The following is a 21,943-nucleotide window of genomic DNA, read 5'->3' as shown; positions in this document are numbered from 1 at the left end:
CTTGTTTATCAATTCAGCTATTCTTTCATTTAATTTAATGCTTTACTATATATATTTGTCATTAACATAAACTGCAAAATTTCTACCGATTACATGCATGAATAACGATGCATGATCAAACATATCTATTGGTGAAAGAGGATGACCTCACTTGACTCCAACTCTAGAGGGCTATTATATCGTGGCGTCCATGTTGCTTCGGAAAGTTCGAAGAAGGAAAAATACGCCAAAATCGCAAGTTTATCAACCCTTTTCCTGTGTTTCAAGATCAGGTGAGTTATTTTATCCCCTCTGTTATAGGCAGATAATTCGTAGACGTGGTGGTGCTGGTTCAGCTTGTATATTTGACCATGTTTTTACCGATGCTTTTGGCTTTTGTTTCAGTTTATGCTCAGAGCGTGTTTTGCCATCACAGTGGGTCAGGGCAGTGTAGTTGAAATCGGCGCGTTTTATTAAACATTTTAAATTTGCTTCCAAACCAAACACACGTTACCAGGTTTATCACGACCATCACACTGACATATGTTTACTTATTGTAAACATTATTAAAACCTTCGGATGTGTTTATTCTCCTAATAAATTGGTGTTGTTGAGGGCATGGAGGGTGACCCAATTAGATGTTTTCTATGTTATCTGTAGTGCGTTGCGTTATAGGTATGGTGTTGGGCCTCATTTAGCTGATTTCCGTGTTGAAATCAGAATCCATTTTGCTAATTTTTGGTGATTATTAGTAGTGGACATTTAAATAGTAATAAGCAAAACTGCTAGTTTCTAGTGAAATAAAGATAACTACTAAATATTGATCATGTTATGTATGTAACAGGAGTCTCATGTGTGATGGTGACATAGAGGTAAATATGCAAATTTGTATGTGAAACTGGCAAAAAAGCAACCACTTAGAGGTAGAAAATGCTAAAAACACAAGTTTATATCCAACTGGAAGATGTCATATAATGAATATCCATGACCAACGTGATGTTCGTCTCATTTTTACATTAGTACCTGATAACTTAAAAACCACCATGAATATTAATATCAAAGGTTGGTGGTAGTCGCGTTGCGCATATACAAGATTAATTTTTGATAAACATTAATTAGCCTACAATCCATTTCCAAGCATGAATACAAGTTTTGTCCTTGGCATGGTGTGCACTAAATATTCATTTGACTCCTCAGAATATTCTTTGATGCATTCTAATCATCTTAGAAATTACCTAGTTAAACCTTGGTAATGTCTCATTTTGTGCAACACTCACAGAGTTGCCATTTTTGTTCATATGGAACCCAGACTTGTGCATTTGAAGCAAGACTACAACTGACCTTCAATATTATCATAATCATTGACCTTATTCTAGAAGATATGCAAACCATATTCCGTTGTTCATCAAACACTGAAATTTATGCAATTTTTTTTGTAAAAGCAGGAACCAAATGGCCTTTTTCCGGGCCACCACACACTCCAAAAAAAGAACTACCATACCAATCATGATTTTCACAGAATAAAACACACATCTTTATTTTTAAAATTATGTATATCTATTGTTGACATCTCATAAAAACATCCTGGGCTTATACCCAGGAAAATACAGTATGTTTTATAAGAATCTCCTTTTAGAACTTTTTATCTGTATACTCTGGACATGAAATTGCTTAAATGAAAATAAACTTACGTGTGTAAAATGGTGCAAGATCTATATAATTATCACAATCAAGTATTCTAATTTGTAGTTGTTCAGTTGGAAGCGCATTTTAAAATAATTGCATATAAACAAAACATTGCTTATTGCGCCTCTAATAGAGCAAATACAGTATACATATATTTTTGTCAAACTAATTTTTACTGATGATTGTTCTTTTTCATGTTAACATTATTTACAGGTAAAATAAATAAAGAAGTTGTGTATATAATTTCACGATGTCGTTTCCTCCTTCAATGAATAGACCTCCAATACCAATGCCGCCACTTCCACCAGGAATGCAGCCACCGCCATTCGCATCATTTCCACCATTGCCACCTGGTATGTTTTGTTGTTTGTATATGCTAATGTAATAACTGCATTGGCAACTTGATACACATGACAAACTGCGATTTGACTACAAATATTAGTGGTGTTCACGATAGAGATATCAACACAACCCGAGTGTCGGGTCTTATGCCTTCAACTCACTCTGCACACATGACATCTTTCTTGTACTGTGGTACAGTTCACCTGCGAAATGTGAAACCTAATTTATTCTGCACATGTCTTTGTGTTTGTTTGATTTGAGCCAGAGAGAGACAATATATTAGTCCCTCTATTGGCAAACGTGCTGTGCGAATACCAATCACTGTCTTCTATTCTATCTAGGAACCATGCCGATGTCAATGTCAATGATACCTCCAGTTACATCAGTAAGTACATGCATGTAACATTTATATGATGTACCGGTATGAGACAAATAATATACCTTGTATACAGGCAGCAGTAGAATTTGTATCACATCTTCATTAACAGTGTATTTTAATGCTAATAATAATTGTTATTTTTATACAAAGAACGCTTCATCACCATCACCGTCAAGCAATCTTCACAGACAGTCCTATTCAAATTCAGGAAGAAAGGTAAGTAATCTTTATCAAGTTAATGTGCAATTGATATATGGAATATTTTTTGCAATAAAACCATATTTGGATTTTGAAAAGACTCTGGCCATGTGCTTTTTTGTATTACAGCTTTTTAGCTCAGTTGTCTTTGAAAATGACGTATTATTAATTGTCCTACACCAGTTTGTGAACATCATCATCTTCTTCTTGAAAACCAGTAGCCTGAGTGCTTTGGTGTTTGGTAAACAAGTCCATTTTGTGGTTCGCTTTCAGATTTGTATTTGTATATTATTAAACTTGTGTGCCATGATTTTTTTTTATGCCTGATTGTGTCCCATGACTCTGTGAAGCTGTGTTCTGGAAAAGAAATATTTGTCTTACAAATTTTAACCCTTATGCTGTGAGCCCATGTGTACTTTTACATTGACTTTGACCATATAAGATTTAAACCTTTGCCCCTAACATATCAAAATATTGCCACTGAAATTAAAATTTTGTTTTAAAAAAAAAATATGAATCAAATTTATCTTTCTGTGATGAAATGTTATTCATCATGGATAAAAAGATTGCTGGGCTTTTTCAACCATGAGATCCCCAATTCCTAAACATGCATTCGCAAACCTGTACTCGTAGCTCAGACTGTGTATTGTATATTAGCTCAGTGAAATTTTCACATGTTGAGTGAAACATGGATTTATAGTTAAAAATATACATGTAGTAACAGTTACTGTAATCATCTTGTGCCCTGCCCTTGCTGAGTTGTTGATGATGTACAATCAGCAAGAAAGTGGGTTGATGATGGATTCTAGATAAACCTGATGGCCTTCTTTGTGGAAAGATGGTCAGTTAGTTTTAATTTGAGAGAAAATGAATCTGTTTTCATTTTCTTAAAGACTGATTCATCGTCATCAACACACATGAGAAGGTATCAAATGTTTGGTAGAAAGGTCAGTTATCATACAATATATCTAAATATTCAATTTGATTTCTTGTACATCTCCAGTATTTGGGGTATGTTAGTAGTAGCTATAACCTATAGCTAACACAACAGATATTTGGCATATAGTTGCTTTCTAATACTCTTGTTTCTTTTTGATAGAATTACATGCAGCCGAGTAGAGTAGCAAGCACCTATAGAAAATATGATAGAGATGATGATGATGATGACAAAGTAGGTAGTACTTCTCGTGTATCCTTACTCGCATAGACACATGCAACTTGTTTTATGGATTACTGGTACTTCACAGCACTTACAACTTGGCTGTTATACCAAGTGAAGGTTCTTTATAGATGGTTTTATGTGGTGACACACACACCAATTTTTGGGCTCTGCTGTAGTATGTTGTGCTGAATTGTGCTTAAAATTGCTGCGCTGTTTTTGGTGATAAACCCTGATTTGACTGGCTCTTGAAACTCCATGTTTCATAATAATATACTTTCTCATTAAACAGCGGGATGATGATGATCCAAATAAACCAAAGACGACAGTTTTTGTGGGTAATATATCCGAGAGAGCTTCAGACATGATGATCAGGCAGATGTTAAATGTGAGTAATAACATAGCTTGGTAGTTTTGTGTTATAACTAAAGTGACTGTATGAGAATGTGTTGTAAAATATACTTTTAAACATGTCATTCATTTTTGTTGCTGCTCACTAATATGCCAAAAAATTGTTGGTGGATTTTATTCTTATTAATATTCAATAAATACCAAATTATTAGCAAATTATTATCAGTTATGCAATTTGACTCGCACTTCAGCTTGTGTTCTATCAGTGCAAATAAAATCCATTGAAAGTTTCTCCTCATGGTTTGCCTTCAATTCAAGTGTTAACCTAGCTAAAACACATTTCATTGTTAATGCTTCTACTTGTCCCAGTGTGCTAAAATACTATTGAATTGTTGTATTGCTTTTATAGTAGTATCGTGTATGCATTTTTCAGACATCTGTCTTTTTGAGTTCATGAATCTGGTATTATTTGTAACCCAAAACATTGTTGACATTAGATTCACTCATTTCATCCATAGAAATGTGGTGCAATTGTAAGCTGGAAAAGAGTTCAGGGTGCGTCGGGTAAACTGCAAGCATTTGGATTTTGTGAATATGCCGACCCAGAAGCTAGTTTACGAGCCATGAGGCTACTACATGACTGGCAGATAGCAAACAAGAAATTAGTGGTATGTACCATTAGGTTGACTTTAGCATGTTTCAATGAGATTAATTTTTGGTTAATTGCTATAATTGTGTTTGAATTGTCGAAAAGCTATGCATATTTTACTGTGATTATTTACAATCTCATGTTTGTACAGTGCAGGTTGATATAGAATGCACAGAAAAGGGTGTTCCAATATTTTCATTTTACAATCTCTTAATTTGATCTGATTGTAAACCCATACATGTATCTGTTTCCAAAGCCTTTCAATGTACTGATACATTTTTGAATGGCACAACGTGACACATATGTTTTGGTAGTCCCTGATGACAACAGCTGTTACAACACCCGGTAACAGAATTGTCTGCTACAGCTACCCAGTTACAAGATTTTCTGCTGTAATCCACAAATGATCAATCTGGGCTTGCCACATTGCAGAAAACTGCTTGTGAGGTGCGGCAATATGTTAATGTTTTCTCATGTTTTTTTGGCATTCGATCACAGTAAAACCTGTTGCCTGCCAAGAGCTAATTTTGAAGCGATTTTGATAGCTCAGCAAACTCGCCAGCCATATTAAAAAAACGGGGGTTTGAATTGCCTGAAAGACTAAATGAGATATAATCATGATTTTGTATTTGTTCAGGTAAAAGTAGATGCCAAGACTCGAGCATTATTAGATGATTATTTAGCAAAGAAAAAAAATGATGATGATGATGACGACGACAACGATACTAAGGTAAGAAAGCAGTTACTGTAAAATATTTGAAAGCTAAATTTGAAAATCAGAATCACTTCCACTCAATAAAACATGGTCAAAGTGTAAGTCACATTCTGTTTATGCTACAGAATCACTTCCACTCAATAAAACATGGTCAAAGTGTAAGTCACATTCTGTTTATGCTACAGAATCACTTCCACTCAATAAAACATGGTCAAAGTGTGAGTCACATTCTGTTTATGCTACAGAATCACTTCCACTCAATAAAACATGGTCAAAGTGTAAGTCACATTCTGTTTATGCTACAGAATCACTTCCACTCAATAAAACATGGTCAAAGTGTAAGTCACATTCTGTTTATGCTAGAGAATCACTTCCACTCAATAAAACATGGTCAAAGTGTGAGTCACATTCTGTTTATGCTACAGAATCACTTCCACTCAATAAAACATGGTCAAAGTGTAAGTCACATTCTGTTTATGCTACAGAATCACTTCCACTCCATAAAACATGGTCAAAGTGTAAGTCACATTCTGTTTATGCTACAGAATCACTTCCACTCAATAAAACATGGTCAAAGTGTAAGTCACATTCTGTTTATGCTACAGAATCACTTCCACTCCATAAAACATGGTCAAAGTGTAAGTCACTTTCTGTTTATGCTACAGAATCACTTCCACTCAATAAAACATGGTCAAAGTGTAAGTCACATTCTGTTTATGCTACAGAATCACTTCCACTCAATAAAACATGGTCAAAGTGTGAGTCACATTCTGTTTATGCTACAGAATCACTTCCACTCAATAAAACATGGTCAAAGTGTAAGTCACATTCTGTTTATGCTACAGAATCACTTCCACTCAATAAAACATGGTCAAAGTGTGAGTCACATTCTGTTTATGCTACAGAGTCACTTCCACTCAATAAAACATGGTCAAAGTGTAAGTCACATTCTGTTTATGCTACAGAATCACTTCCACTCAATAAAACATGGTCAAAGTGTAAGTCACATTCTGTTTATGCTACAGAATCACTTCCACTCAATAAAACATGGTCAAAGTGTGAGTCACATTCTGTTTATGCTACAGAGTCACTTCCACTCAATAAAACATGGTCAAAGTGTAAGTCACATTCTGTTTATGCTACAGAATCACTTCCACTCAATAAAACATGGTCAAAGTGTAAGTCACATTCTGTTTATGCTGCTCAAAAAAAAAGCTGTGTCTTTATTGCACGAGTGGGTAAAATACATTTCAACTGTTAACATCACAAATAATTTCAAAACACTTCCTTCAACATTTGTTTTACTTTTTGAAAAATTGCTAATTATCTCTTTTGAAAACCATCGTGCTGTTTTTTCATCCAAAATCCATGCAGACACATCATGCTACAACATCGCTTTACTTGCGCAATGTAATCTTTACGCTCACCACCATTCGGAAAACTTTTGGTTCTACTGGCTAAACAATGCGGCATTCTGGTTGGTTAATGGCCTTGCCCATCTAGTCGAAGGACATATGCCGGTTCATTAAATGTAAGCGTTTTGGGAGCTCATAGTACAATGTCCAATTTTAAGAAATATTGCTATATTTATTAAATAAAAAATAAACAAACAGTTATTTAATCATTCAATAATAATAATGGTGACATTCTTTGTGAAATATAGACAAATAATATCTTGACTTGATTAAAAAAAAGTGTGACCAAGCTCATTCTCATTATTAACTCGTTAATATTCATGAGAAACCGGCACTCCAGTTGGGCTGGTGTGATCCCTGCATATGTAAACAATTATGATACTTGTCTCTTTGGTCCCTGGCAAGTGCCATATGCAATCCCTGGCAGGATTTTGATTTTACTCTGTGTGTACCATGAATAGTATACATCCTTTAATAATATGTATTTTTTTTCATTTCAGAGTGCAGAAGACATTCATGATCATGATATGATGAAAAAAGATAGAATTTATAAAATGCAGCTGGACACTGTCATGAAGGAATATGCTTCTGAAATCAATAAAGCCTCTTTGGATGGTGAGAATAGTTTATTTTTTGTTTGTTTATTTTATCAATTTATATATTTATTTGTTGGTATTTACTCTTATTTATTATTTACCAATTGTAGATGATGGTGATGGATCACAAAAGAAAAGGAAAATGAAAGAAAAGGATAAAAAAGAAGACGTAAGCATTTCCATTTAATGAAAGCTATTTATTTACAAAATACACAACTTGCATATTCCTCCAACCCCCTTAGTGCATTTGAAGGTAATATATACATTCCATGGTATTTTGGCTGCATGAGGCAAAGTCTGGTTAAAATTGTACCCATTTCCATGGCTGATTCTTTAACAAGCTTAGAAAACATCACATATAAAGCACATCTGTTTATTTTGTGATTCGATACAAAATGATTAGCTGGTGGCCATGCTGTTTTTTCATTGTGATGTATTCTCAACCATCTCTTGAATGTGCTTTTTTTAAAAGTTTTCTTTACTTTATGATTCACACAGTCACTAAAACCTGAACTGAGACTTGTGTCTTATTTCATTCAAGTAACTTAGCCTTGATTTTCTTGTCTGAAAAATGACCCTCCAATTACATTTGAATATTTCAGGAGAAAATTGATGACATGGAGATGGATGAAGACAAGAAAAATTTAATATCACGTGAAATCCGTACATTTCGGGATTCACATAAGGTATGCTTATACTTATCAATTCCATAATATCTTGTTGGTGTGTCCCTTATAGTGTACCAGTACAACTATGTCAAACTCTGTCAAGAATCACTATCTTGTGTTACTTAAATTTACAATAATACAACAAGTTGTCATAGCTACCAAAATGTGTCTTTAATTCGAAATGATGAGAAATTTATTTGCAGTGAACAATTTATGGCCTTCATGAACTATTTAGAAAAATTAATCTGTGCAACCTGGAGCTTTTGATTCGTAGAGAAAAAAAATATAGGAATTATCTGTTATTATAATTTGGATCAAATCAGTGTGCTGTCGGTTTTAATACAACTGAAAGGCTGTGTAATCATTCACCAATTTAGCACATACCCAATTTTGTGACTGAAATTTACTTTTTTGCCCCCCAAATTAATGGGCCACTTCCCCAACTGTATATAATACACTAGATGTGTCGATGAGAAAACGAAGCGACAGCACCATAGCTGCTTTGCTGTATGCCTAAAGAGGAAAATATTAAGGTGGTGAGTACAACATCTTGGTAGTTTATATATATATTTGTATATATACTATTAGTTGAGTATAAATGAAGCTGTTTATCATTAAGGTTAGTGATACAGAATTCACCCACACCTTTCTCTTTTTTAATTAAAGTATGCTAAAATAATCCAAAGTTTAAATTGTTAGAAATTGTTTTCACTGCCAACTGATTTTATATGAATATGTCCAAAGATTGTTGCTTGAACTGATGCCAAGTTGGATTGTTCTGTTGTCATCATTAAAGAACTGATGGAATGTTGGTATTTTGCGGTTGGTATATATATGTAATGATCTGATTGTAATTTTAAGGTGATTAAGTAACTGCACAGTATTACTTTTCTATGTAATTTTTTTATAAGGCATTTAAGTCTTGTCAGTAGGACATGAGAAAGAGTATTAAAAATTGGATAGTTCTTAGAAAAGCTCTCGTGTGTAAATTCAATGACTTGTGAAAATGGCATGCGATGAGTATGTGTAGTAAGTAAACATGAATGAATGAATGAAGTTAGTGTTCTTTCCTTTTCTCTTTGTCTTTACACATTACACACAAAGCAATCATAACACGCTGTATGTAGTTGTGTAACTACCATCTATATTAATTGAGGTACGTGTTTCATTTACTATATAAGTATGGTTCAATTAACCTTTGAGATGATAAAGATTTTGGTGAGTATGTTACATATTGTTTACTTATATTTCTCAGTCTCTATTGCCTTGAGGAGATTGCCTGATGCCTACATCCAGGGAGTCTGAAGTAGGGTTTGGGCTGGGGTGGGGTTGGGGGCGTTGGTGCGATTTGCTTGCTTGTCTTATTGTAGTTTACAACATGTATGATGTACCGGTAGTCTCCAAACACCAAAGTTCTTCCATTATTATAAGCTCTACACAAACTGATAGAAAAGCAATTTTCTGCACATTCCTTGATCTTGTATATTGATCATAATTTCATCACTTGTAGCAGTATTCTATCTGTGCGCAATAATATTTTTCAAAATCAGAGAAATTGAATATGATATGAACTTATTTAATTTTGTTCTGCTAACATCATGTACTGTAGTTTGAATATTATAAAATGTACCTGAATTGATGAATGTTGACCTACTGTAAATACAGTGCAGAGTTCACCACTGCATTGTCTGGAGTATGTACAGTATTAGTTATTTTGATCTAGCACAATGGTCAATTCTGTTATAAAATATAACAATTAATTTTTAATTTTTTTATTAAATTGCAATGGTAAACAAAGGCATCAGGCACTCAAACACATTTGTAACTATTTGTACCTCAGATACCAGCCACACCCTGATGCACTGGTCTTTCCTTTATTATACAGGACATTGTATACTGTTAACCACACGATTTCTGCTTTAGGAATTTTCACAATTTTATAGCATTTTCACTTTTCACAATTTTTCATGTCTCACAAATTCTGTATTTTTCATGTGGTGCAAATTTAAGTTTGATTGTACTAAGTTTTTTTGTGTGTCTTTGATAACAAGCCTCACATACCAGTTACAGTCATAACTAAAACAAAATTAGGGTTAGGAATCTGAGCTGCAATAGTTAGACATGTGTTTTCGTTGGCAACTTTGCACACATGGTCGAACCAGCTCTAGCAGGTAATAATGTGCATTTCTATGAGATATGAATATGTTTGATAATTAATATATTTATAATGACATAACTTTTATCTACAGCATTCTATTGTATGATTATTGCAAACATCACTTGATGTTTTTAAATTTGAGTTTTAAAGACCTACCTCGGTCTTCATTGTGACTGCCAGTAGAACCAGAGCCATATCAAGGAACAAACATTTAGATATATACATGTTGCTGCTTATCTATGCATCAGTATCGCATCTTGTAGTGATTGCTATATCATTTTCACTTGTCTCTGTCCTCACTAATTCTGGCGGAACTTTAGACAAGGTGTACATGATAATCAATTTTTAATTTCATTATTGTGAAATATTTATCCATAGACGATGATATTATGTGGATTCCTTCTACCGGATTCGGCTGATACCCCGCCCATCCTAAACCCTGCCCATGTTTCAAATAGTGGGCGATGTTTTGGTCCACACATTGCCTGACTGAACCAACAAACATTTTTACAGACCCCAATTTTCCCGTCCGACATCTTGTATCGAGCGCGCTATTTCAAATATGACGCTAAAATAATTCACTGTGAAGCTGAAAAGCATTAAAAACTTCAATAAAACCAATGCTGTAAACGAATTGTTGTTGCGTATTATTACACTCGAATAAAGTCTACGCTTGAAAAGAATGTTATTTACGAAGTTTAAAATATCCAAGCCTTCCTTGTTCGAGCCTCTTGGTTGTTATCAGTAAGATTAGTCTGTATCGCATTCCAGACAAAATGTCGGTAAACAAGGAATGGGCGAACTAAAATGTCTCCTGCGTTTCACATGCAACATGATTATTAAAAAACACGGAGTTAAGCGATCATGTAAGTTCTATAAAGCTAACCTTGTACACATAATCTTGTACTGGCGTGTTTTTTCTCCAAAAAAGACGTTCTCTTTCAGTTAACCCCCAGTTAGCTCTTCGTGTTCATGGTATTTGTGAGAGTTGAAAGATTTTTTGAACACATGACAAGTAACTATATTGATTTGCGTCAAGCTGGGTGGCCCGAATTTAAATATCAGTGCGTGAACTCAAACGCGTGGTTTTTAGAGTTCAGTCGAAATGTACGTGAATATTGCGATCGAAGTGCGCTGTCCAGAGTTTATTATATTATAGTAAAATGTAACTTGACGCATGGTATGGTTTATATTACATGTTCACTTCATTTCGAATAAAAAAATCACCATTGGAACATCGATGAATCACAAGTAAAATATTTTCTCGACTTTCCGTAGATACCCGACTACTATCATTTTTAATGATTTAAATGCGCCAATGTTTATGTTTGCGTAATTATTACGAATGCAACGCATTATCAAGTCGGTAATATTGAAATATTCACAGACCCAATACCCCGGGTCAGTGACCTAACAATAGTAAAAATTAACTTGAGTTTGCGTAATTATCATGAAAGCAATACATTTAATACAAAGTTGAAATATTCAGAGCTGGTACAATATTGTAATCAAATTTGCGTAATTAGAAAAGCAGTGCACTAAGTAAATGACGTTGATATATTCAAAGCCAGTACAGAGTTGCATACAAGTTGCGTAATTACAGTACCGTCGGATATAATAAAAATTTTACTAGATCGACACGCGGACCGCAAAAGAAAAAGGTTGCTAAGGTAACGCGCCAGTTCAGCGCGTGACTTGGGGTCAAACTTCGGTCAACACACACTTGATGCCAGCATCACCGCGCAGCAAGTACTTTAAGTTCAATTGCGTCCCAAAATTATGTCGCTAATCACTCAGTTGTCGCAGCGTGTGTTGTGTCATGTCCATGATGCACCCCGTTTCGACTTTGACTTGCTTTTTCTTCTTAGTGCATGTTCTTGTTCACGTAAAATGCGACCTCTCACCAATGTATTAAAACACTTTGAATTTATACTTTGCATGATTATATTTGGTCAACGCGAAACATTATTTTTTCTAGACCATTTCTATCAACGCAGGGTTATTTTTTTAGACAAGATGGGCCTCGTAATATCTGCCCGGGCGATCTTTGGTCCACATTTTTCTTTAAAAAAATCGAATCCTCCATAAGATCGCCCAGGGCGGGGTATCAGCCGAATCCGGTAGTTAAAAATCAACAGTTTTTTCAATCTACCACAGTGCTGTTTAATCGTTTCAGTCTCAAAACTGCAATTGTGGGGTTGTAATGGTGATTTGCATATATAACCTCCTGTGTACATAGACTTTAATGTGCACTTGACAAATATTCCTTTGTAAACTAAAAACCAGTTCTCTCCATAAGCCAAACATCGTTGAACGCCGAATTTCAAGACTTGATCTGTACAATGTCACTACAATCATGAAGACGTGGGAAGCGTGAGTCTACTCTGGAACCTGGCAAAAGTAGTACCCAAGTTTTAATGTCAGAATTTCATGTCAGTTATTCATTTTGAACATGTGACTCAACTCAATGAATGTTTTGGTTCAATGAAAGTTGTCATCTCTTGCAGATTTCTCTTTTTGCTATTATCACTTGAATATCATATATGTATTTATAATATGCATGTTTATACGTACCTGTTGAACCAACCAACTTTGATTATTACAATCCACTACAAATCAGTCTGTTCAGCTTTTCATGTATGGCTACCGTAATGGAGTGTACAACTTACTATGTGACAGGATTTAATAACTCTCTCCTCTGGTTGGTTAAATATCCATGACAAATGCAATATTTGTTTACTTTTTTATTCAGTCCAAGGATTAATATTCATCTATTGCCTTTTGTTTTCTCTTACCACATAGAATGAAGATGAGAGGGAAAAAGAAAGAGAAAGGGAACGAGAGCGTGAAAGAGAGCGTCGAGAACGAGAAAGACGTGAACGGGAAAAAACTATTGAAAAGGCCAGAGAAAGAGAAAGGCTACGGGACAAACCAAAAAAAAGGGAAAAGGATAAGATCTCTGAAAGGTAATCTATAATTTTGTATTGTCAATTTGTTTTGCATTTTGATGACCTTTGACCGACTAGTGGCAATATTTGTCCCACATTTTTGTTCTGCATGTTTTGTTTTTGACTCCCGTGTGCGAAGCACAAAAAGGGAGTCTTTGCAGTTAGTGTGTCTGTATGTGTGTATGTGTGTGTGTGTGTGTGTGTGTATGTGTGTCCGTCTGTTCCACTGATATCTCAAGAACCATACATCAGTTTTTGATGAAACTTGGTGCATAGATGCTCTGGGCCAATGCGCAGATTTGATTAGGTTTTGGTAAAAATCCATGCATATTAATTACCTAATTTGCATGATAATTAGCTGATTTTTAGCTGTTTCATGACTGTTCCACTGATATCTAAAGAACCACTCATTGGATTTTGATGAAACTTGGCACACAGATGCTCCAAACTAATGCGCAGATTTAATTAGTTTTGGGTAAAAATCTGTGCAATATTAATTACCTAATTTGCATAATGATTAATCAATTTTCGGCTTTTCCACTGATATCTCAAGTACTAATCATCACATTTCAATAAAACTTGGTACATAGATGTCATAGGACACTGCACAAACTGGAAAGTTTTTAGGGTAATATCAGTAGACATTAATTACCTAATTAGCATAATTAATTAATTTTCAGCTTTTGATATTTCAAGTAGTAATTGTCACATTTCAATGAAACTTGGTACATAGATGTCATATTACACTGCACAGACCTGAGAGTTTTTAGGGTAATATGAGTACATATTAATTACCTAATTTGCATATTTAATTAATTTTCAGCTTTTGATATTTCAAGTACTAATCATCACATTTCAATGACACTTGGTACATAGATGTCATAGGACACTGCACAGACCTGATAGTTTTTAGGGTAATACGAGTACATATTAATTACCTAATTAGCATAATTAATTATATTTCAGCTTTTGATATTTCAAGTAGTAATCATCACATTTCAATGAAATTTGGTACATAGATGTCATAGGACACTGCACAGACCTGATAGTTTTTTGGGTAATATCAGTATATATTACCTAATTTGCATAATTAATTAATTTTCAGCTTTTGATATTTTAAGTAGTAATCATCACATTTCAATGAAATTTGGTACATAGATGTCATAGGACACTGCACAGACCTGATAGTTTTTAAGGTAATATGAGTACATATTAATTACCTAATTTGCATAATTAATTAATTTTCAGCTTCTGATATTTCAAGTAGTAATCATCACATTTCAATGAAATTTGGTACATAGACATCATAGGACACTGCACAGACCTGATAGTTTTAGGCTAATATCAGTATATATTAATTAGCTAATTTGCATAATTAATTAATTTTCAGCTTTTGATATTTCAAGTAGTGTAATCATCACATTTCAATGACACTTGGTACATAGATGTCATAGGACACTGCACAAACCTGATAGTTTTTAGGGTAATATGAGTACATATTAATTATCTAATTTGCATAATTAATTAATTTTCAGCTTTTGATATATCAAGTAGTAATCATATTTCAATGAGACTTGCTACATAGATCTTCTAGGATTATGCAGAGACCTAATTAGTTTTAATTGGATATTAATTACCTAATTTGCATAATGTTCCACTGATATATAAAGAACCACAAATTGGATTTTAATGAAACTTTTAAAGAGAACTATGCAGAAACCCAATTAGTTTTTGGTAAATATTTATGCTTATTAATCACCTAATTAACATAATTAATTAACACTGATAGCTCAATTACTGATCATCACATTTGAATAAAATTTGGTACATAAATGCTCTAGGACAATAGACAGGCCTGATTAATTTTGGGTTAAAATTTGTTCATATTAATTCTCTAATTAGCATAATAATTTATAATTTTTTTGTTCTGTTCTGTTTATATTAGTTACCTGATGTACATAATTAGTTTTCAGCTTTTCTATCAATATCTCATGTACAGGTAATTTTGAATTAATTTTTAATGTGTCTTCAATACTCTCAGCACACGGGAGTTCTTTCTAAGCTTTCTTTGATTGTTATTTGATTCAAAATATCCATCTGGTTTTTTAGTGTTAATTATACAGTATTGTACATTGTACAGTATGAGAATGATCATATTACTTTGACTGAACAAAATCTGAATAATGTGCCACCATAAAGTAACACCATATTTTAACATGCTGCATACTTTTCTAATGTTTGATTATAATTTATATACATCTTTTATTTTGCATAGCAGTTTAACATGACCATGGTTTGTGCAGGTTTTTCTTACATTAGCATATTCTTTGTAAATATCAAAGTTGCTGTAGTCATGCCAGAGTCAATGACCTATTAATTAAGTAGGATATATATCTATATGACTGTCAGTGCTATGAATAGACTGGTATTAACACTTTTACAGCACTTGTAATATCTTTCATTTCATAGTTAAATCCTTTGTCATCAAATCCACTGGTTTGACACATAGCATCTCCCGACACTTAGATGAAAGGGAAGGGTTCATTTCCTGATAGCATGTTTTGCAAGTGTAATCATTCACATACTATTCATAAATTATGTAATTGCTGTAGTTGGTTTCTAATTTGAACATGTATGTTTATAGACGAGAGAGAGACAGGGAGAGGGAAAGAGAAGAAAGGGAAAGAGAGAAAGAAGAAGAAGAAGAACTCTATGAAAGAAGAAGATTGGAAAGAAAACTCAGAGAGAAAGAATCCGCATATCAAGAGGTAGGACACCATTGGACTATTCTGTTTACCTGACATTGAAATTGTACTCACTCACACACTCACACACTTACACACTCACACACTCACTCACTCACTCACACACTCACTCACTCACACACTCACTCACTCACTCACTCACTCACTCACTCACTCACTCACTCACTCACTCACTCACTCACTCACTCACTCACTCACTCACAGAGCAGCTTGTTCTCTGATAAAAATGTACTTTTCTGAAATACATGCATGTATGTCTCTGTCTTGTTTATCTGCATGTTTCATACATCTGTCTCGATTCATGTTTCAGCAACTCAAACAGTGGGAAACAAGAGAACGCAAGAGGCATCGAGAATACGAGAAAGAACGAGATAAAGAAGAAGACCGTAAAATAGAACAAGGAAGAGAAGCAAAACGTCTGAAGGAGTTTTTAGAAGATTACGATGATGATAAAGATGATCCAAAATATTACAGGTTAGTTTGATTTTGTTGAAATTTCATCTATGACGAATATTGTTTAACATTGAGTGTTTGCTTGCAACTAAAAATATTACGATTATGATCAAAGTAAATTGAAATTAACTTCAATGAATATAATTTTTGTACGATATTGAAGCGGAGGGGTCGTCACATCACATGCGTGTGAATTGAGTCCCAACGCTTACTGGCGCATTTCCTTCTGTGAAATAGTGTGAATGGCTTACACCACTGCATTTGTACTAAACAATGCATTTGTGTTTGTTTTGATTTGGAACTTGTTCTATACTTTTCATTACCAACAAAATTAAAACCAAATACATATTTGAGGACGGGGGCTGTCAAATTTCAACCATTTGTGATGCCTATTTGAGACCTAAATAAAGGCCTTTCACTCTTGCTTGAAGCCTGAATTAGAATACTTATGGTAAACTTATATATTGTTAACAGAGGAAGTGCCTTCCAAAGACGACTTAGAGATAGGGAAAAGGAGATTGATGATGATATCAGAGACAGGAAGAAAGAAAAAGAAGAGTTGGAAGATATAAGAAGGAGATTAATGGAAGAAGGCCATCCTGATCCCGAAGCGGAAATACAGAAAGTAAGACTACCGGTAATAGTTAACTATTTAAAGCACAATCGTCATGCTATTCATATTTATTTCTTTTATTTATGGTGTTCTATTGTTATTGGCAGCTTGAGAGGGAAACTGAAAGTCACAAACAACCACAGATCATCAAGATAGAAGAACCTGAACCAGAAATAATACCAGATGTAAAACACAAATTAGAACCTACATTAAAACCAGCATATGCACCACTTCAAGTAAGTCACTTGGTTACTGTCATTGCATATGTCCATGATGTAAAATTGAAAATGTCAATATAAGTGTACCCTCTTGATAATGATAACCCAAATAATTTTGTCTGTTCAAATACCTAATGTATAATTAGCCAATTAGCTGGAATATTGCTGAGTTGGTATTCAATTCATTATTGTAATAACTGTAACTTCCTCTAATAGTCCCTGCTAAAAATCATGTTTTGGACCCCATTTTAGTCCCCAATACAACATTCAAACAATTAATTAAACAATTAATTAAACAATTTGATTAAACTTTGTTTGAACACACACATAATCATGGTTTTGATTCTTGTCTTTTTGACTTCTGATTTGATTCAAAATTCAGACATAATTTCACAGATTTTGTTAAAGAAAGACCTTTACTCAGTGGGTAGCATTTTTATGCTGAATATTCTCCCAACATTTTATTAGAATCTAAATTTTTCATAGTTCACACAGTTACCGAAAACTGACTAGGACTATGTCGTTAACAATGACTTATTTTGTGTATTTTGACTACCATAGTAGCTGGTAGAAATTTATCACTGTAAAGCAAACATTTTTTCCTAGTGCCTTCTACATGGACATGCTTGTGTATATATGTAAAGAAAATCTTTAAAACTGTCCTATTTGTGTTTACTGAACTATATACAAGGTTTAGTTGTATCCTTACGACATTTTCTCTTTCGGTATACTCATTCCTCTGTGGTTCTATTCTTTTTCATTTTATCTGTGGCATTGCAGAGGGTTCCGGAATACTCGAATGTGTCCAGCTGTTCAAAATAGATAAGTGTGGGAGTTCAGTGTAGGATCTTATACATTGTAAGATGCTGCAAGATTGTTTTATTGACAAGCTCCAATATATTGTTTATTTGCATGTGCTATCATTGCTAATGCTATATATGTTTCTGTAGGCTGCACCAGAGCCAACCATGTTACCTGTAACGCATACTCCAGAGTCAGGCATGACTGAAAATGACGACAGTGAAGGTTCTTTCTTGATAGAAGCTGCAGAACAGAAACCAAGACTTGGCTTTTCAGGCTTAAAACTTGGTAAATAAAACGATTCATTTATTATTTTTGGAGTGGGGAAGACTACAAAATAGTCTTTCCACTTTATGGAAGTGATATCAGTCATCATTTCATTCATTGTTCTCTTTCCACAAGTCAGTTTCAATTATACTATGGTGTTTCTTCTCTGAAACCACTGTGCAAGGTGATATCATGAACAATGGTGATCACATGGCCTTTTAATGATGTAATATTTTCGCCTATAAATAATCTTCGCAGATTAATTTATTGCCGCTATCAATTTGTATGATAATTGTTGGCGTTATTGGAAAACGTTTTTGCAATACACGTAGTCAATGTGACTCACTGTTTTAAAATTCCAAATGAAATCTTTGATGCTATAAATGTTTGTCAAATTTTGTATTATGAGATATTAAAACTGTTTACAGTGTATTCATTGGATATTCTTCTCTATCAACTATTCCCTAAAATTAAAAAATATTCATCAGTTAATTGTTGTCTTTGTTGCAGCTGCAGCAAATAGTCCTCAACAGGCTGGCAGTAAAAAGAAGTTGATGCTAAGTGAAGTGTTCAATGCAAATGAAGAGGAAGGAGCAGATGGGAAATCCAAGAAACGTAAACTTATACCACTTGATTACACAGAAGAAGAAATGAAAGCAGTTAGGTCATCACAGTCTGTTATTACTGCTGCTGAAGAAAAAAGGAAACATATTAAGAATCTTATTGAAAGAATACCAACTGCTAAAGAAGAATTATTTAATTATTCATTGAATTGGACGATGGTAGATGAGGTGAGTTATTTTTGTGAAATTTCACTAAATTTGTATTTGCTATCTTCAGGTTGCATGTTCTATATCGATACAAAAACACGTTTCTCTTCCATCTATATTTCTAGATTATCTCTCTCTTTCATACTCCTGTTTTGTTCATTGTCAATTCTGCTAGTGATTTTAAACATTTCAGTATGTCAAATAATTAGTACTCTTGATAAAAGTGTATGGTGCCACCTGAATGTTCATCATGTTTGTTCATTGTCTTAACTTATTATACCGTAAAACTCATTGAGTTTTTACGGTAACATAAATTGTTGGCTCAATCTTGATGCAAGCTGACCTAAAATTGTGATTTGACCACTAGGATTAACCATACACCTTATCTATGGTTGAACATTATGTGTTAATATATATTGATGCAGATAAATGACAAGCATGACAATGATCAAAACATTGTGCAATCTGACAACTGATTACTCTGCATTTCCCAAAATTATTGACACTTCTCTCTGTTTTTGATGAGATGTTAGAATAAAGACACTTTTAGATGGCTGGATACTCACTACCCCCGGTAAAATCATACTTGTATTAATGTTTTCTACAGAGCCTGATGGAAAGGCGAGTGAAGCCGTGGGTGAATAAGAAAATTGTTGAATACATTGGTGAAGAAGAGGCCACATTAGTAGATTTTATTTGTCAAAAAGTTATGGATAGAAGTACTCCTCAAAGTATTTTAAATGATGTCACTATGGTAAGTTTGTTCAAGGAAAGAGGAATTTGTGTTTGTAAACATTGAACATAAAGAAAATAAATGTCAACATCTATGAAAACTGGAACTGTCAACAACTGAATTTCAAACATTTCTGTTTCATTCGTATATTGCAAAAATGCATGTCAAATGTGTTTTTGGCCGTATTTCAGAATACTGTAAACTTTTTTAATTGCACCAGAGACAAATCTTCTTGAATTTCGTGAGTTAGTGAAAGTCGTTAAATTTGGTAGCAGTGAAAATGTTGCTCAGGTTCTCCTGACACAGTGTCAGTGACGTTCGTGAAATACTATATACTTAAATAAATCTATAAATAAATCTATTAGTAAACATTAAATGGTTTACAGTATATATGTTTTATTTATTTACAAATTATAAAGAGACATTTTCTACTCTTTTTTTTTTTCAGGTACTTGATGAAGAAGCTGAAGTCTTTGTTGTAAAGATGTGGCGACTACTCATTTATGAAACTGAAGCAAAGAAAATAGGTCTAGTAAAGTAGATAACCAATTTATTGACCACAATGTGGTTATTTTAACACCTAAGTAGTCTATTTCATTGTATAAATCAAGGTCTCAAATTCGGTGTTTTCAGTGCCCTTACTCATCAAAATTTTGGAGCTGACTGAACTCTTTGCAATGTAAATAAACAAAAAAGTTCCTTATGAATTTTAGTTTTTTCCAGCTCTAATGATTTCTTCATGCCACTTAGACCAATAATTGATGTTAAATATGTTTTCAAATTCTTTCTCAGGGTGCCAGAAACTACCCTATTAGTTTTAGGTGACTCGGATTCATTTGAATTTGGTGCAATATATTGTGTTTCACCAATACTACCGTAACTCATCAAAAATGTATAGGCCTTATTCAAATGGGTATGGTTATTTTCTGTAGAATCTAAATAACTGTAAAGAAGTCCTATCTGAGACTGTTGCCAACATGTCATAGACCTTATATGCTGCAAGTAGTTTATTAAACGAATCTTGTATTTTCTTATTTTAAACTTTGGTTTGAACTGCCACAATGTATATGTATTAGTTCAGATATGGATTAAAACATTCCTATTTGTAAATAATGAGTGAAGCTCCTCATTTGTTTACTGCACTGCATTGCACTGCACTACACTACACTACACTACACTACACTACACTACACAAAACTAAATGTTTAGCAGTACTGGTAGTTACAGCCCTCAGTGGGGGTTTGGGAGGGGGTAACATTAGGTCTGGTTTTAAAGTGCCTGTTAAATGCCTGCTACTTTCTACTGGTACATCAATATTATTAATTTTTTCTAAGCATAAAATATTTTTTTAGGTGAAAAATGGGTTTTAAACTCAGTCTACTGCAACTTTATTTTTGTGTATTTTAAAACGAAGCTCCTCATTAGCTTCTCATATGCCTACAGAAGTACCCCTGATAACGTATGAAGGTATCATTTTCAACAACAAAATCAATAACTGTCTATTTCAGTGGAACACAAATCCAAAACAGAAAATGTGTTGGTGGGCATTTCACAGGCACTTTATTTATGCCGGAGCAACAGGGAGCTAACCTGGGAAAGTTGGATGGATGGACCAAAACTTCATATTCAAAGCACCTTCTACTGACTGGAAGAGGCTCTGTATTTTCTGGGTAATACCCGAGTAAATGATTAGTTCCCTTATCACTGAAGGTGTAAGTGAAGACATGGAATTTAAATGCATAACGTGAACCCAGATATGTTGGTTCCTATTTAGATGCAATCCAAAAATGGAGCCATTCCAGAACCAGATTTTGTCGTGTATGCATGGATTTTTACAAACTCGGTACATATGTTGGACATTATGGCAATGTCTTGTTTTCAGATCAGATTGTGAACTGCTGACGAATTGTTTTAATAAATGTGGTTCTGGAGGTCTATCTGATATGCCATGTCCAAACTTTGTATACACATCTTGCACCTGTATTATTTTGACCATCAGTACTAATCTCTTTTTTTTTTAGGCACATGTGTTCACTGCTCCCTCTTCTGACTAGCAGGAATTTGCTTGTGGGTACCGCCA

The 21,943-nt window shown here is 34.0% G+C and overlaps 1 protein-coding gene across 2 annotated transcripts; it reads left to right on the top strand.

Moving 5' to 3' along the window:
* Positions 1 to 166: 166 nt before the first annotated feature.
* LOC100370229 (RNA-binding protein 25-like) lies at positions 167 to 20,976 on the top strand. Of its 2 annotated transcripts, XM_085493488.1 has the most exons (21): positions 167 to 272; positions 1,879 to 2,018; positions 2,349 to 2,392; positions 2,537 to 2,602; positions 3,478 to 3,531; positions 3,684 to 3,755; positions 4,036 to 4,131; positions 4,613 to 4,762; positions 5,381 to 5,473; positions 7,374 to 7,488; positions 7,580 to 7,638; positions 8,072 to 8,155; positions 13,098 to 13,261; positions 15,888 to 16,011; positions 16,319 to 16,482; positions 16,936 to 17,086; positions 17,182 to 17,310; positions 18,243 to 18,381; positions 18,871 to 19,151; positions 19,738 to 19,884; positions 20,312 to 20,976. In XM_085493488.1, exons 2-21 carry the CDS (start codon positions 1,916 to 1,918, stop codon positions 20,402 to 20,404), a joined length of 2,328 nt encoding a protein of 775 aa, XP_085349614.1. In that variant the 5' UTR covers positions 167 to 272; positions 1,879 to 1,915; the 3' UTR covers positions 20,405 to 20,976. The 2 variants fall into 2 exon arrangements, with proteins under 2 accessions (XP_085349614.1, XP_085349620.1); XM_085493494.1 differs by lacking the exon at positions 3,478 to 3,531.
* Positions 20,977 to 21,943: the final 967 nt, after the last annotated feature.

The sequence above is a fragment of the Saccoglossus kowalevskii genome, chromosome 2 (genome assembly GCF_978046115.1).
Source record: "Saccoglossus kowalevskii chromosome 2, keSacKowa6.1, whole genome shotgun sequence".
Classification (NCBI taxonomy): Eukaryota; Metazoa; Hemichordata; class Enteropneusta; family Harrimaniidae; genus Saccoglossus; species Saccoglossus kowalevskii.
This window is presented reverse-complemented; position numbering and strand designations above follow the sequence as displayed.

Coding starts and splice junctions, on each gene's coding strand:
- LOC100370229 (XM_085493488.1), top strand. CDS start 1,916: ATGTCGTTTCCTCCTTCAATGAATAGACCTCCAATACCAATGCCGCCA. Junction 4,763..5,380: donor TAGCAAACAAGAAATTAGTG/GTATGTACCATT, acceptor GTATTTGTTCAG/GTAAAAGTAGATGCCAAGAC. Junction 19,885..20,311: donor TTTTAAATGATGTCACTATG/GTAAGTTTGTTC, acceptor TTTTTTTTTCAG/GTACTTGATGAAGAAGCTGA.